The 17801-nt window shown below is 36.1% G+C and overlaps 1 protein-coding gene across 3 annotated transcripts in view; it reads right to left on the minus strand.

Annotated features, from left to right (window-relative positions):
* MGA (MAX dimerization protein MGA) overlaps positions 1-17801 on the minus strand; it is a 64370-nt gene that overhangs the window by 31133 nt on the left and 15436 nt on the right. For all 3 annotated transcript variants that reach the window (XM_087722321.1, XM_087722313.1, XM_087722304.1), the window contains exons 8-14: positions 17055-17153; positions 14770-15422; positions 13431-13767; positions 8675-8919; positions 6043-6186; positions 3715-3769; positions 1046-1548 (exon numbers count right to left, since the gene is read on the minus strand). In XM_087722321.1, the coding sequence (XP_087578447.1) occupies positions 1046-1548; positions 3715-3769; positions 6043-6186; positions 8675-8919; positions 13431-13767; positions 14770-15422; positions 17055-17153 (2036 nt within the window). The remainder of the gene's footprint in view (positions 1-1045; positions 1549-3714; positions 3770-6042; positions 6187-8674; positions 8920-13430; positions 13768-14769; positions 15423-17054; positions 17154-17801) is intronic.

Consider the following 17801-nt stretch of genomic DNA (forward strand, 5'->3'; position numbering starts at 1 on the left):
AAAAAAAAGCTGAAATCAATTCCATTGAACTTCTAAAATTTATTTCAATTTAAAAAGCAACTTGTAGCACATGAATTACTGCTGTTTGGAAACTTATTCTTAACCCATCTTATTCTAAATAAAGTATTTTTATTCAGAGCTTGGTCATGTGTTTTATTTTTTTTAAAATTCCATGTTCCAAGTAACAAAACCCTTTCCTTATTCAGAAATCTATGGATCAGATACAGGTAGTCCTCAACTTATGATTAGTTGCTAACAACCGTTTGAAGTCACAATGGAACTTCCTGGGTATACATGACCCAGATTTAAGATTCCAGCTGTTCCCACTCCCCACAATCACATGACTACACCTTGAGCACTTGGCAACAGAGCTGCACTTACAGCCCTTTGCAGCGTTCCATGGTCATGTCACTGCATTTTATGAGTTTTGCCAAAAACTAGAATTTACTTCCAATTTTTGGCAAAACCATGCCCATAATGAAACATGGGTTCCCTTAAAAACCAGTGTTCACTTAATAAACAAAGCAAAAAGTTAATAAAATTGGGTCAGTCATGTGGGGGACCCAATTTATGACCATCACAACGGCAATGGGCAGCTCCATTATATTCATAAATTGAAAACTACCTGTACTTGGACAAATTGCCTTCTGATTGATAAATGAAGAATTTCTAGGCTGTTTACCCTTCCTGTTAGCTCAAGAAGCACAAATAAACTTACAATTTTTGACTTGAATGTTTTAACACACTGCCTTCTATTTCAGTAGCATGGCCAAGATTAGGACTAAAAGAGGTTAAAGCCAGCAATCAATACTAATAGGCAAGAAATTAGAAAGAAACCTAATCTGTTTACAATGTGGCAAGAGTATTTGCAAGGAAAAAAATCAAGTAATAAGAGAGTTTAGAGTGTCTCTTCAAATAAGATCAGGAATCCTATTTGTCCTATTCCGTCCCTCTCCACTTAAGAACAACAATTACTAACAAATATTAGGGATGGAGGTGGAATTCTATATACTGAAAGCCAAACTATCCCAGAAGAATCCCATACCTGAATTGAACCTGAGGGATTCATGTCATATTTGCATGTGTTAGCAATCAGCTTTCCGGCAGAAGGAACTCCTGCATAAAAGGGTAAACCTTTCTTCCTCTGTTCCTGTAATTTCTCAGGGGTTGTTAATTTATCTGTTCTTTTGCACGGTGGGCACGGTGACAATCCAGCATTAGGTGACTCAACAACGACCGGAGGGCTTTGGTTCTTGTTCTGACATGGTAACATGGAGATTTTCACTCGAGAAGAATAGATGGGTGTATGCTTTTCATCCCAAGTTTTGCTTTCAGATTCTAGCTCAATAATAAAACGGCCTACTTTAAGTGATTTAGGCATCTTATTTCTGATATGCTGTGATAAGATATTCAAGATCTCTTTGCGATCCTCCTCCCAGTTGCAATCAGAAATAATCTCAATTAATTTGTTTTTGCCATCTGGAGTAATACGATGTACATAAGAAGTAGATGGATCCCCAGCACTACAGGAAAACCACCAGCTTTTCTCTAGGAAAGAATGGGAAAAGGTTTCTGAAATATTGCAACTTTACACAATTTAATTTGGAGATATTTTTATCAACATGAAAAAAAGTCACAAGGGAAAATATAGCAAAAGAAACATACTTTATTAACAATAAAACTATAATATTTAGGCATATGTTAAACATGTTTGAATTTTATATTGGCTATATATTTAGTAATATACTGAGATAACAAATCTTAGAAAATGTATGCTATAAAATGATCAATCTACTAAAAATCATACTTTTTGCTTACCTAATTGTCTGTCATTTCTATTATTCTTATTGCTCAAATTTTATCATACCAATGTACACCATAATTATAACTCTTTCAAATATTTCCTAAATTATATAAAGCTTGTTTTACTGCCAATGATAGTATCTGATTAGATTTTATCTGGCAATTGTGAATTTTGCCCTTCAAAATTATTTATTGATATTTTTGAATTTTTGCTAATACTTGTTTTTGCAAATGCTTTATTTCCTGGCTAGAGACACTCAGAAGCAGAGTGGTTTTTTCCCTTCATCAGTTACATTTATATAAATCTTGCATTAAGTCTGTAGTTTAACATGTCATGATATAATTGAAAAATATGGATAATGTAATGGGATTAATAGAAACAGCCGTACTCCAGCTATACTTCTAATTTGAAATGCAAATATAATTGATCAATGTGATTTTTCTTTCCTTTCTAGTGTTTTTCCATAAGTGAAGTGTCCACTTTTTTTTCAGATCAATGAAAAATTCATTGGTTGCAACAGGAACTAACCAACTGGCTTGTTGCGGGTGGGAAGGGGGGAAGAGACAAAGAGAGTTTGGTCTAAGTGGTTAAGGCATCAGGCTAGAAATCTGGAGACCATAAGTTCAGGTCCTGCTTTTAGCCATGAAGGTTCCAGTTAGGTTGGAAAGTTTTGAAAGTGCGGTGGATTGTGAAGCTGAGATGATAGGATAGATAGTTCAAGAGAGGGGGACTGAGAGGAGAGACTGAAAGATCAGAAAGATGAGAATTTGAGAGATAGAGCAGAAATTAAGTGGAAGGCTGCCTGTGGGTTGGAGAGGTGGTTTTGTGCTCAACCTCCTCTAATTTCCAGGATATTAAAACAATACAGGTAGTCCTCAATTTACAACTACAATTGAGCCCAGAATTTGTTGTTAAGTGAGAAATTTATTAAGTGAGTTTTGCCCGCATTTTACGACTTTTCTTGACACTTTTGTTAACTGAATCACTGCAGTTGTTAAATTAGGAACACAACTGTAAGCGAATCTGGCTTCCCCACTGAAAGATTTTGTCAAAAAGTGACAAAGTGACAAGACCCAGGGACGCTGCAACCGTCATAAATATAAACTAGGTGTCAAGCATCTAAATGTAAATCATATGACCGTGCGGATGCTGCAATGGTCGTAAGTGTGAAAAACGGTCATAAGTCACTTTTTTCAGTGCCATGTAACTTCGAACAGTCATTAAATGAACTGTTGTAAGATGAAGATTACCTGTACTTTATCAGAATCAAGCAGTTAGAAATGGCTGGAGTCTGGAAGCAGATGTTGCTTAACGATGATGAGATTCAATTAAAGACAGCAGCCAGGACACCGGGGATTGCCATCGCTAAATGATGAAATCTTGCTTTATGAACACACTGCTTAGCGATGGAAATGCCAGTCCCAATTGCCATCATAAGTCGAGGACTATTTAACAATCTATTTAACAATCTTCAGAATCGCAAGAGGTTGTTCCCTATGGAATATCTTGCAATGATTAACATTATACATTTATACTTTAAGTCATATTTTTGACTTTTATTTCTGAACTATACAGAGAACAATCCAGAGTGATGCAGGAATGTTATATAAAGAAAAACAAATTATTCACCATTGAGGGTCTAAGTCATTTAAGAAAGGACAAATCAATTGGAATTTGCATTAAATCTACCCACTCCTCCTCCGGAACATTGTTTTCCATAATCTGTTTCCTCAATTTAGTTCTGCTTTGCTTCTTCCTTTGAGAAAATATTCAATTTTGTTTAGATTGCAAAAATTAGGCCTTACATATTTCATTGTCATCTGTCTTTTTTCCTGTATCTTCTACTAATTCTATGTGACTGAACTGATTACACAAAGAAAATGATGACTAAGATGAAGTTTTAATTTTACCTCCAGGGTCTTTATCCTCTTCAATTTTCAGGGGCTGGGGATCTGCATCATGTTCCTGGAAACAATATAGAAATATATATACCAATATTTCAAAATGAGACATAGTCAGACTGAACCATATGTGGAAAAATTAGAAACTACCAGTTTTCTGATTGATAGATTACATGTCACATAGTTTTGGATAATACATGTAGTTTTCGAGTTACAATGGCAAATGGAGCCAGGATTGTGTGACTAAGTGAAATGCTCATAAAGCATGACATCATGTAACATGTAATCTGGGTTTCCACCCTAACTGCAAGATGTGCAGATCATTAAGCAGGAAGTGGTGGGAGTTCCAGGTGAAGATTGCAAGGGGGGCGCAGAGGTATGAAGGAGGCCCTGGGAACCCCTATGGAGATCCTGTGCAAGTGAGGGAGAGGGATGATGCAGGTGCATAGCATGTGAGTAGAGAGGCCAGGAAGGATGCAGCATGGTGCAGAGGAAGGGGGCAGCTTACCAGAGTACAAGTTCCTTGCTGGCTTCCCCATTGACTTTGCTAAAGTTGTTCTGTCTTTAGAAATCTTCCCCTCCCCTGTAATTTCAGGCACGGGTTGCAAGTCCAGTTTTTCGGCACCAACATAATTTGGAACAGTTGCTAAAAATGGTTGTAATCTATAGCCCTGATATGTGCTGGTGATAACCCATTCAAGTACTCATTAGATATTACAGTTTTCTGAGATCCTCTGAGATCATCTAAGATACTACAAATCCAGGGTACAGTTGATCTTAAGAGTTGCAGAAGCTTTGCTCACATATGTCCTAAAATACTGACAAATATTAGAATACCAAAAAGCCCATGCTGACAAATCTAGGTGGCAAGATTTTTTTTTGTTAATTCAAGAAAGAAAATATGCTTTATATTAATTTAAATATTTGTTTCCCAGAATCATGGAATTTGGTGGTGGCCATTTAGTCCACGGAGGCCAATCTCCTGCTTAGCACAGGAATCCAAATTAAAGTATCCCAAACAGATGACTGTCCAGCTTCTCTTGAATTCAACCAGTAAAGGACCCTTCTAACATATTACTTCCTGCAACTTGAATTCATTTCATGCCCTGCCTTCTGGAAGAACACAGAACAGGTCGTCTGGTTGTTTTTATGTCACATCCTCACAGGTTACTGAAGAGTACTATCAATAGTTATTTTTAGTTATTTCCTCAAAAGGCTACAATAGCCAAGTTACTTTAATCTTTCTCCATCAACTATCTAATTAATAAAGTAAGCTTTCTGAGCGAAAAACAGTAGTAGCAGAAAATTAATAAAAGCAAATAAAATGGTTCTGATGGCCACACACTATAAATACAAATACTAGAATAAAAAATCCACGTATTAGTTTGCAAAATTACTATGCATATAATTCTACGTATTATATTATTGCATAAGTATACACGTATATTCACACTACACATGCACATACAGATGACTTGCTGTGGTCAATGACAAGTGCGACGTAACATAAAACAAAGTAGCAATGAAAACATTAAAAAATATATTTATGAATACATAATTTATGTTTAGGAACATATTTTCCTGTATAAAGCAATGTCAGAGGAAATAAATTTTGCAACTTATCTGGGAAAAGTAAGGATTCTAGTACAAGAATGAAAAGCAAATGCAAGTAGAATCACCCATAGAACACATGAAATTTCTTTTAATAACCAGAGTTAATAAAGTTACTGCCTCACCAGCCATAATACTGTATTGTGCTGCTGAAACTTGGCTCCCCAAGTATTTTGACTTTTCTTTTCCAATCCTAAGTAAGATGGGATCAGAAAGTCTATAGGATGCACCTAGTCCTACAATCTTTAGAAATGTCCTTTAAGTATTTTCAGGGAGTTAAGAAAAGGATGGCAGTGGAAGGATTCAAGGAGGTAATCCATTCATATCCTTAAAACCACCAGAAATGCCCCCAAATTCGGCATCAAAATTATTATTGGGAGGGAGAACAGATCAAGGAATTTAAAGGAGAAATGGAATGGTTTGCCTCACATTGTCCTCCTGTTACCATCCTCAACTTTATAGTTAATTACACCTTCTAACTCCAATAATTCTCTCAGCAAAGTCTTCCAGAACAAATAATGATTTGGCCCGCAATAAAGCGCATAAACAATTTAGTTTGGTGGTACTGCACCTAAGTTCTTTTCTTTAAGTTTAGTTTCATATCTGGTTTGGTCATTACTGAACATGTCTCAAATTATACTACTAACTAGTTTAATGTCAGCCCAATAATTATTTTATCATTTTTCTTAAAAGATATGCATTAAAAAATAGTCAATGATACTTTACCTTTTCAATATGTTTTTCACAATTCTGGGGGGCTTTTTCCTGCTGACCCTTCTCCTTTACTTTCCGTTCATATATTCTCACACGAGCACAAGTCATCATACTTTCAAAATATAGATAAACAGGGTCCTTATCTTCTTCTCGAATCTATAAGCCACACAAAGTGAGCTTTCAGTTAAATGAAAGTGTAAGTTACATTTATATCATTTGAACAATTTAAGCACCTTTTGCATTTTCTCTATAACTATAAAAAGGGAGCAGTATGTTTCAAAAGCTAATATTTATTGGAAATGTTTCCAATTGAGCAAGAAAATAGACTGCCTGTCTGTCAGACTTCCCAAAGCTAAGACATGATACAGCATGAATAAATAGTATTTCAGCCATTTTCTTTTTAATGTCCTTTAAAAAAATAGCTTAAGCATGTGAGCACTTTGTTTATTACACTTTGCAGTTTGTTACATTAGTTTGTTACACACTTACCGTATTTTTCGAAGTATAAGACGCACCTCCCCCCCCAAAAAAGAGGGTGAAAATTTGGGTGTGTCTTATACACCCAATGTAGCACCGCCCACCCACCGGCCCCCATTCTTTGGCCTCTGCCTCCCAGCAATTTACCTCCTTGCAGCAAATGGAGAAAATGGGGCTTGTGGAGATGGCAATAGGCTATGGCAATCCCTGCAGCCTGAAATAGCTGATGATCAGGACCTGCTGAAATTGAAAGTGAAACTTGTTTGCTGCATGGAGGCAAATTGCTGGGAGGCAGAGGCAGATTTTTTATTCTTGTGCTAATCAGGCTTTTGCTGTTAGGAGGTAAGTCAATAAGTATAAATGCCTATAAAATGTTCAAATTATTAGACTTATTTTTTAAAGATTGCTTTATTATTGTTTTAGACAACTTAACAATGTGAAGAAGCTTTTAAAATAAATGCTTAATCTAAGAGGCCCAGTGCTATGGTATTTTATTTTAAATAGCAGAGAATAATGTATACTTCCAGAAAGCGACATCAATTTTAACATCATCTATACAAATGTAGTCTGAAATGAAACACCACAAACAGGGTATATCTTCTGTACTGTTTGCTGTTTACTGCAAGGAGGAAAATTGCTGGGAGCCAGAGGCAGATTTTTTACCCCTTGTTTTCCTCGCCAAAAGCTAGGTGTGTCTTATACTTCAGAGCATCTTATTCTCTGAAAAATACAGTAGATACCCTGGGAAAAATACTATGAACAAGTGGAAAACAATCCTTTCCACAAATTATTTCTGAAGATAGCTAGAGGAAATAAAGATGAAAGTAAAGATGTTTGCTACTGCGTTGGTACAGATAGGAAGGAAACAGTCATATGTTTAAGATGTGGTGTGTTATTATGTGTGAGAGAGTGCATCAGCAAGAAAAATATGTGTAGAATGATTTCAGTTGGCCTAGACTGTAGTAGCATAGGTAGGTATGCCTCATTACATCCATGTAACATTTCTATTCTATAAACTAACTGCACTAGCTCCTATACACTTCCAGATGTAATTTATTTATAAAGTCATCTGTGACAAAAAAAAAACACCAAACAAACTAGGTGATATGTGGGATTGTCTTCTCCCAAAGATACCTGCCGATCCCACATACCTCAACAGAGATGAAACACTCTGGGTCCTTTCCTGGAAACAGTGTCCCCTAGTAGGATCCAGGAAGCATGTGTTCTCAATGGCCACCCTCCCCTTTGGTATGTTCTTCACTGATATCTAGTGGGCTTTTACCCCAAGGGCCTTCATAAAGTCAGTTAAGATCTGGTTCTTTCCCTGGGCACTTGGGTCAAGTGAGATATAAAATATTTTAGTCCTGATCGTCTTTTAATTGTTTTACTTTCTTTTACTGGTATGTGCCATTTTTCCTTTGGTTTAATAAATTTGTACTGTGCCAATACTCAATACTGAGTTGAATGATCATATAAATGTTCTATACCAACAAATTCAGCTGGATGAGGTCTGACAATGAGTGGATTAAGCATTAGTTTTTAAAAAATCCATTTCAGTGTACATATTTGGGAAACCTGAGTGGGCATAATAGTCCTATAAAAGTAGGTGAAATACATTTTAGAGAATTAAAGTGATCTGAGAACATTTGTCACATATGAAACATTTTTATGAGAAAAGGATTTTTTATTTGTGACTTGTTCAACTGGTAATCTATGCAGTCACTTAAAGTAATGTATGTACCTTCGCAGATGACTGAGCAAAAAGTTAAAGTAACCTATATTCTTCATGATCTATCTCACTACTATACAAAAGAATATCAAAGTAACTTTTAAGAGATGGAGCAAGAATTAAGAAATAGAGAAATGAACTAATACTATAAAAATAATTACTGTAGTTCCAAGATATCTAACCAATAATGTTTAACAAAACAGTGGATGGAAACCATATAGCAACATAGCGGTGTTACATAATCACAAATGACCCAACAAAAGCTACTTAGATTATTATAGAAGCAGTCAGAAATTTAGCGAGTCTTCATAAAGATCTGAAATATATTGGCAGTTATATAAACTGCCAATATATTCATAAAAGAGAACAGTATTCTGCATTATAAGCAGAATGAGATATATTTCTGGTTTAGCCTTAAACTGTACTTCTTTTACTTACCACTGGATTGGGTCTAGGTGTATATACTCGTAATGGCTTGAATCCATTGGCCATTGAATTAACTTCAGTTGCTGTAGATTTATCATTAGTTGGTGTGATGTCTGGAGTAGGTGACATTGCAGTTTTTGTTGCTTCAATATCTGATGCAGTTGGGATGTAAATTGGTTCTGGATCCACCTCTCCATCTTTTTTTATCCACAATGGAAAACTTTTAACAGGTTTTTCTGGTTCAGTATCACAAATAGCTAAGAAAAAATAAAATTATTTTTCAACGAAAAATCTCCACAACCACAAAGTCTTATGCCTAGACATAAGACTTTTCTCTCAGCAAAATTGCTTATTTATGGTGTTTTACTTAAGCCATCAAATAAATACTGAGCAGTCTTTATGAACAAGTAAAAGGACTGAATGAAAAGTAATGCCTACCTCCACAACTATAAACAGGGAAAATTTAATAAAGGAAACAGGAAAATGATCCTTGAAATTAGCTCTTTTGTTACCCAAATTTATTCCTCCACATAATCAATTCACCACATAATTCTGCAAATAAACGTCAAGCTTTCTAAACCCATCCTGCGAAAGCTTCATGCTCTGCCTTTTCAGCCAAATCCTGTCTTTTCTGTCTCATTTTAAATCAGATGCCTACAAAGGGTTTTGTTTTTCAACTTTGAAAAGGTAAAAGTTGCATGGCAACAATTTTGAACTGTTTATCTGATTATGTAAGAAGGTGAAAGCCAACCTTGCAATTACCTCTTGGAAGGCTAACAGCTAAGTGGCCATGTGCTTCCAAATGCTGTTAAATTGTTGTTTTAAAATATTAGGTGTTGCTATGTAGCCCACTGCACTGATAGTGCTGTCTGGTTCAAAGAAATCCATGTAAATAATATCATTTGCATGCCCTAAAAACTAACTCTAAGTTTCACTGCCAAAGCCTAATTGTTCAATTTCCACACCTACTCCCAAGTGTAGATTTTCCATCATCTGTCATCATGTGTCAAATGTAATCTCTTAAAACTTTTATTTTTGCAATACGCCATGTATGGAAAGCTGGTAATGAAAGTTGCAAGTGGAGATCACATGACTCTACAACATTGTAACTGTTCACCATCCAGAATCCTTTGATTAAGGTGGATAGCTATGAAAGGAAGGAAGGAAGGAAGGAAGGAAGGAAGGAAGGAAGGAAGGAAGGAAGGAATATAAACACACACACACACAAACATATAATCTCATTAAGCAAGGACCAATAATACTCATGTCAACACAGTTGTCATGATAAAAAAAAACACCTGGAATTTCAACTAGAGAAATTCCTCTGCCAATAAAAAAATTAAATCATGACCCATTGTTTTGTCCCTTCTGTTCCAGCATTTCTTCAATATTAGTGTAACTCTTGTTCTGCAGCAAGTTGGCCATGGCAACTTGTCCTTTAAGTGATTGGCCACAGTGAGTTGGCTGCACTGAATTATCCTAGACCCCTCCAAAGCATCTGAAGGCAGGACAAGAAGCAATAGATGGAAATTAATCAAGTAGCGGTCCAACCTAGAACTAAGGAGAAATTTCCTGACAGAACAATTAATTAGTGGAACAATCTGTCTCCAGAAATTGTGGTGTTCCAACACTGTAGGTTTTTAAGGTTGGACAACCATTTGTCTGATATGGTATAGTTTCCTGCTTGAGCAGGAAGATGGACTAGATCTCCAAGGTCCCTTCCAACTCTGTTATTCTGTTGGCAATTCAGCACACTGAAGGCATTACTTTTCATTCAACAATTTTATAAATTTTGTATGAGTTTTTTTTTTTTTGCATTAAAATATACCAGTGTTTTTAAAACTTTTTTTCTCAAGCTCCTTCCCACTTTTAAAAAATTATGAATGATCTCAAAAACAACTTTTGTTTGTGGGGGTTATATTTAGCGATATTTACCATATTAAAAATCAAAATTGACACATTTACTGCCACTACCATTTCTCACGACTCTGACAGTATTTCAATATTTTATTTTGATAGTAATCAATTTAGATTTCCAGACCTCTAATGGAACCCAGAAGTCCTTGGATCGCACTTTAAAAAACATAGCAATATACTTATTCTTCAACTTCAAAAGGTATTGCTGTAAATATATAGAGTAAACTATCTTCTTGAAAAATAAACATAAGGAAAACTTGGTATGGAGTACTAGTTTACTCCAAGCACCATATGTTACAGAGAAATTGCCCAAGCAATTTGTGTTTGGGTGAAAAAGAGGGATAAAATGAGAAAAAAATAGATGGACAAGTTTCTTCAAATTTAGTTTAGGATCATATTTGGCCTTTGAATGGTATGCTAGAAGCTGCACTCTAAAATAGCAGTAAGGTTGGAAGAACTGGCGGAAAAAGAAACAAACTTTCTATCCTGCCATATTTTTGTTCAATTATGTAGTTCTCATAGCAGCATATAAAGTCAGTATCAGGTAACAGCCACAATAAAGTTGCTATACACAAATCTTTAATAGGAATCTTCTTATTGAATCTGAAGGAAGCTAATGTTGGGACTCGCAAGACAAAAGGCAAATCCCAGCCATTGATAACAGGAAAAGATTAATTTGTCCCTTTTAAGAATCCATTTAGGAGAAGGAGTCACAAGGAACAGGTGTTCAGCGGGAAATATAGATCTAAGAGAAGTCTCCTTCCACCACAATGGGTTGTCATTCACTCTGCTGTCCAGGTCCACCTGAAGGAAACCTAAGAGTTGGGCAAGTCCTGCTTCTATTGGAGACAACTTTCCCTTGCATCAGAGCTTATCTCTGTATCAGCTTATAAATGTGAATCAAGCTTGGTCATTTAGCCACCAGGATGGTCTTTATTAACATTTTGGGAACTGTCGCTTCCATGAATTTGAGGTGCTAATATGAAGCCATCCTGGGTCTCAATGCGGGAAGAGAGTTTGGTCACTCTCAAACAGGGGTTTCAAATTCAAGGCCTAGGGACCAGATCCAGCCCGCAGGGTGCTAAGATCTGGCCCATAGGGCTGACATGGAAACAGCGAAGGACTGGCATATGGTGCCTCTGCCAGCAAAAACAGAGTCCTCCCAAGCTCCATTTTTGCTGGCAAAGGGTTGCAGGAGGCCATTGCAGCCAAAAATGGAGCTTGGGAGCCCATTTTCTCTGGCAGAGCACTCAGGCCACCACAGGTGGCCACAACATGAGTGATATCAAGCTGGCCACGCCCATTCCAGCCTCCCCTCCCCAAGATAAAACACAACCCTGATGCGGCCCTCAATGAAATAGTTTGATACCCCTGTTCTAGAAGATGCTAGATGCTCAATGCTAATCTCCAACAGAATTCAGAACCAACATCTCCTGACTCAAAAGGAAGCAATGATAATTTGTGCTTTCTTTGCTACATTCTTGATAAAATTGAGAATAGAGGGAATACCTACAGTAGTTTATGCAGCCAAGGAGCCACAAAGCATCAGTCCCAACTTCCTTACATCATGAAAGTGATAGAACCATCTGGTCATATCCCTGTTCTGTTCTTCCTTGTGGCAGAGGTAAACCACAAGGATTGTTCACAAATCTTTAATTATCTGCAAGACTTCCAAGTGCAATGTCTACTCTGCTGGGGCAGAAAATGTCTTCTAAACACCATTTAGGAGAGAAGATGTCTTTCTGCCCACAAAGGCAGGGGAGATACTATATCTCTTTTCACCTTTATCTCTTTCCCCTCTCTATGATTATTCTGATACATTTTTGTAAAGACAATATCACTCCAAAATCAGAATGTGATTCCTTTCTATCAGCAACATGGCCGCTTCTAACACCTTGTCACACTGCCCGCATTTTCAAGTTACTCCTGCCAGATCATGTGCTCTGACACAAATGCTTGATTTGTATTCCATCTAATAGGCTGGCATTACTGTTGGTTAGGTCTTGTAGGCTTCTCTGAAGATCACTCCCTAGAAAGGATGATTAACTCAAAAACCCCATTTGTTGGGACCTTCAAAACTAAACTATCTGCCTTCAGGCAATCTGCTCCTAAAATGCAAGTAGATATTGCTGTAACTATCTTGTAAATAGTTATGGCTCAAGGCTCCTTTTCTATTTAAATGCACATCCAGTGACATTTCTATCTTGTGCCAATACCTATCTGTGATGTGGAAGTCTTTTATTATTTATTTATTAATTAAATCAATTTATAGATTGACTAAACTTGTAGGGTTAATATAAATTAAGAATGCATTTATAACAAACAGTAATAACCAGAACAAAAAATAGAGAAAAAATAGCTTTGAATTGCCCTGGTCTTAACCCACAATTCACTGAGCTTTTTGTAAGTATCCATAATGATTCAACTTCTGTGGAATGTAATTTTTTCATCTAGAAATAACATTATCTATGAAAACTATGAAAACCAAACCTGTAAGGGCAAAGGATAATTTAACCCAATGTTGCTCCACATTGTTGTTTCATTGTTGTTGTTTGATTATACTTTCTTCTTGGAAACCTATCATCAGGTTTTCAATGCAGCTACTATGACAAAAAAACCCAATCACATTTGACTTTTCCACTACACTTACTGCCAAATCATCTCTTGAACTGAAATTCTAGAGCGACAAAAGGGAGTTATAAACATGGTTATAATTGAAAAGCTTTTGCATTTAAAAATTATACCCTACATTAATTCCGTAATATGTATGTGGGCTGAAATATCACAATCTTTTTGAAAAAAATAAAGGATGTAGCTACTGAACAGCTTAAACAGCCTTGTCAATACTTACTATATTCAACCTTCTTTTTCTTCTTCTTATCTTTTAGTTTCATTTTTTCTTGCTCATCTTTTGCTATTACATCTGTTTGTTGTTCCTGATTTCTTTCACGATATAATTTATGCTTCCCATGCAGAGGCTTCTCCTGGATCTTTTTCTGCTTAACTAAGACAACTTTTCTTTTTAGGCAAGTACATCCAAACATGCAATCTGGTTTGCGGCAATGTGTTGGCTGACGTTTTTCAACAGCTAAACTAGAACAGATACACCCAAGCCGACAAAAATCATTGTTGCACGCTGGTGCTTTCTTTTTAATTATTTTGTGAATAGGTTTGTTTTTGAGTGAAGCCTGAAAAGTGTTAATACATACCTTTGTTATATATTCAGATAAATATTTGCAAAGCCACAAATGAAAAGCAAATGTCATAGTATAGCTTACAGAATTATTGACAAAGAATTCTATACAGCAGGCTAGCAGTGGTGTTTAATCTATTGCAGAAAAATAGCAATATAACACTGACATATTTACTTTAACAGACTAAATACCTACTATTAATACTAAAATCAGCTTATTTACATAACAAAAATTTAAGAATAATTTAACCAAGGTTAATGTGCATGCTACCTCAAAAGCTGCCCATTTTCCTTGATTTTTTTCTAAATCAAAAAACAACCTATACAGGTAGTCCACGACTTACATTCATTTAGTAGTTTTCAAATCTACAATGGCACTGAAAAAAGTGACTTACAACTGGTCCTCACATTTACAACTGACGCAGCATCCCACGGTCATATGATTAAAATTTGGGTGCTTGGCAACCAGCATGTATTTTTGATGGTTGCAGTATCCTAAGGTTACATGATCGCCATTTGCAACCTTTCCAGCTGGCTTCTCACAAGCAAAGTCAATGAAGCCAGATGGGCATAATGACATGATTTACTTAATGCTTTGCTTAGCAATAGAAATTCTGGCCCCAATTGTAATCGTAAACCGAGGACTATCTGTACATTTTAATAAAATCAAAATAATCCCAGAGCTGCTCACTACAGTGTTAACCTTCAATAATTACTAACATAATGAAAGACTAGAGTCTGACAAGAGAAATGGAATATAAAATCAAGGTAATTAAATAATTGTAGATTCTAATAATTGAAATATGATTGCCTTTACTGGTGTAATGGATTTAGATACCTATCATCTTTTTGGGAACTCTTGACATTAAACTTTTTGATTTTTAAAAGAATCAAAAACATGAATCGTGTTCTGTTTTCTAGTGCAAGGTAATTATTGTAGAAATCACTTACAAAATTGTTCAGATTAGACAAAATTTATATTTTCCTTTAAACTTACCTGAGCAGTCAGCAAAATTGTCAAAGACAGTTCAGCTCGCTCCTCTGTAATATATGTCCGTGGTTTGCCATCCCACAATGCGCAATCTTCTAGGTCCAGCAGTTTCAACTGAGTCTTGGATAAAGTTGACAACCGACTGCCCTGTTGCTGCTGCACCTGACGCACAGTAGTCTGTTTGCTCTGCAGATTTCCCTCTGTGCACGACATCATCGAAGCATCTTTCTCAGTAATTGTCTGATCAATTGCCCGAGATTTAGAAACTTTCTCCTCTAAGATGAGCTTATGTTTGTCTTTTTTTGCAACAGAAAAGCCTATTGTGCCTTTGGGGGGAGATTTTTCTTTGCCTTTTGAGACTGCTTGCTTTTTACTCTTCATTTTCTCCTTTTTCTTTTTAGAAACAGAAGGTAAGCCCAGAGGTTTGGAAGTATAAGAATTCAAACTAGAAGCAGTGGATTGTTTTTTTAGAACACTATCTAATGTCCGCACATAGCTGGTGCTTTTAGTTGGAAGCTGATAAACTACAGGAGAACTAGATGTGCTAGGAGAAAATCCAATGCTTGTTTCCATCAACTTTCCTTCATTTTCTAAGTATTCATCAAGTTTGTCACTGCAGAAGGCAGATCGATTCTTCAACAAGCCTTCTAAAATGATACCTGAATAATAATAATAATAATACTTTTTAGATTAAGAGTACCGTATTTTTCAGTGTATAAGACACACCTAGGCTTTGAAGAGGCAAATTTTTAAAAAAGTAGATAGGTAGATAGAGGGAGAGATAAATACAGTAGATAGGTAGGGAGAGAGAGAGAGTAGGAAGGTACCAGGTAGAGGGAGAGGGAGAGGGAGGGAGGGAGGGAGAGAGAGAAGAGAGAGAGAGAGAGAGAGAGAGAGAGAGAGAGAGAGAGAGAGAGAGAGAGAGAGAGAAAGAGAAATACGGTAGATAGGTAGGGAGAGAGAGTGAGTAGGTAGGTATGTAGATGTTTCCAGGTATATTTATCCATGTGCTAGAGAAGGAAATAGCTGATAACCTGCAGCACTTAAGACTTGTTTCTGCTGGTACAGCACTTGATCAATCTAATGCTCATCAATCACTCTAACTAAAGAGCTTTCTGAAAGGAAAGGTTTTTGCACTCTGCAAACCCCCCAAAAAAGGCCCGTTTTTCGCAAACACAGGACCGTTGTTTGCAAAAATGGGCCCATTTTTTTCAAATAAAAGGCATGAATAGCCTTGGGGGGGGAGGCTTGCAGAGTGCTCCTGAGGGGGGGGGGCAAAAATGAGCAAAGAATGGCCCATTTTTCACAAAAATGGGCCCGTTTTTTGTCAAATAAATTGCATGCATAGCCTTATGAAAGCTTTATGGAAGCTTATGCTGGGGGATGGTGGGGGGAAGGCCCATTTTTTGTTCATTTCTGCCTTCTCCAGTCCCCAGGAGCTCTCTGAAAGCCTCTATAAGGGTATGCACCGTCATTTTGTGAAGGCAAAAAAATGCTGTATTCAATGTTTAAGACCCACCCAGATTTTCAGCCTCCTTTTTTGAGGAAAACAGGTCCGTGTTATATTCTGAAAAATACAGTACCTGAAATCTCAAGCTGCAACATGCTTGCACAAATTCCATTAACTGTATTTCAAAATACTTAGCTAAGCTTAGAAATGTTAAAAACTACAGGAATTTTACTAAAGTACACTATGCAGTTTCCAAATCACTAGCAACAATATTTGTGCTAAAACTTGTTGCAAATATTATCTTAGCAGAGTGAATCACATTATGACACAATTATTTGAGCACAGTACATTTTATTAACCCAGATTTGAAATGTACAATATTCATCTAAAACTTAATCAGAGTTGCTGTTGAATCACTTATAATATTGAATTTGGTTTGAATTTTCAGCTAAAAGATCTGTTGACAGGCAAGCAAGGGTTTATATGGTCTATAATACATCAAGCTTTCCTTTTTACCCTTGCCCCGTCATGTATCTGGGAAGCTTCAAACAAGAGTAAGCCATCTAAGAATGGGAGCCAGATATTAATAATGCAATGAATTTTTGGTCTGTAATTTTAGAAATTGTGTGGGGGGGAGGGGGGGGAAATCTTGAATATTTTTTATCAAACAAAATTCTAAAATAAACTTATTTCAAAAATATAAAATATATATATGCATACTTTATTACTTGTCCTCTGTGATCTATAGCCACAGAACATTTTGAAACCATAAATTCTATGCATTCCTTCTCTCATTTCATTTTCTTATAGTAACATTCTGCATCAAAAATTTTCCTCTTACCTTCATTTTTTGAAGAGTTGTGAAATTTTCCTCGCCAACCCTTTATTTTTGTGATGTCATTTGTCTTTCCAGTCCTTGAAATAAAATGAAGTCCAGCATCTGGCAGTATAAATGAGTTGAGAAAAAAGGAAACGAAAGAACTGTGAGATAATTTTTCTTGACAAGCAAAGTATAAAACATGCTACAATACCCACAAATACATAGCTGCTACCATGTACTTAAGATGTATGGTCCTTCTAGACCTGCAACTCTTAATGCAATTTCATGTTCTGTACCAACTGTGCCCTTTCCTGGACCTTAAGGCTTTATTCAGTTATTCTTACCATAGTTACCTCTAGAATGGATGACTATAACATGCTATTCATGATGAGTTAGCAAGATGCTTGCGTGATATGACAATGGTTTCCCCTGCTATCTTGAGTTTTTAAAAACTTTTTGTTTTCTTGTTTTTACTTAGTGTTTTATTATTTTTGTTGTTATATATTATATACTGCTCAATCCAGTTTTGTGAGATGGGCAGCTATATAAATTTGTTAAATAGATAAATAAATTACATATGTAAATTCTGAAAATACTCTGGGTTATTTATTTTCTTTGAAGATATAGTGTAGTATTACAAATTGAGTATATCTTTTCATTTAAATTACTGAGCTTAATATAAATCAAATGCTACAGATGTTTAATATAACAATATTGTCATTTACTATTTAAAAGGAGCATCCAATTATAAATGCAGATTGTGTTATC

This window comes from Thamnophis sirtalis, unplaced genomic scaffold (genome assembly GCF_051295495.1).
Source record: "Thamnophis sirtalis isolate CommonGarterSnake01/CBP01778 unplaced genomic scaffold, rThaSir2_p1.2 scaffold_1, whole genome shotgun sequence".
Classification (NCBI taxonomy): Eukaryota; Metazoa; Chordata; class Lepidosauria; order Squamata; family Natricidae; genus Thamnophis; species Thamnophis sirtalis.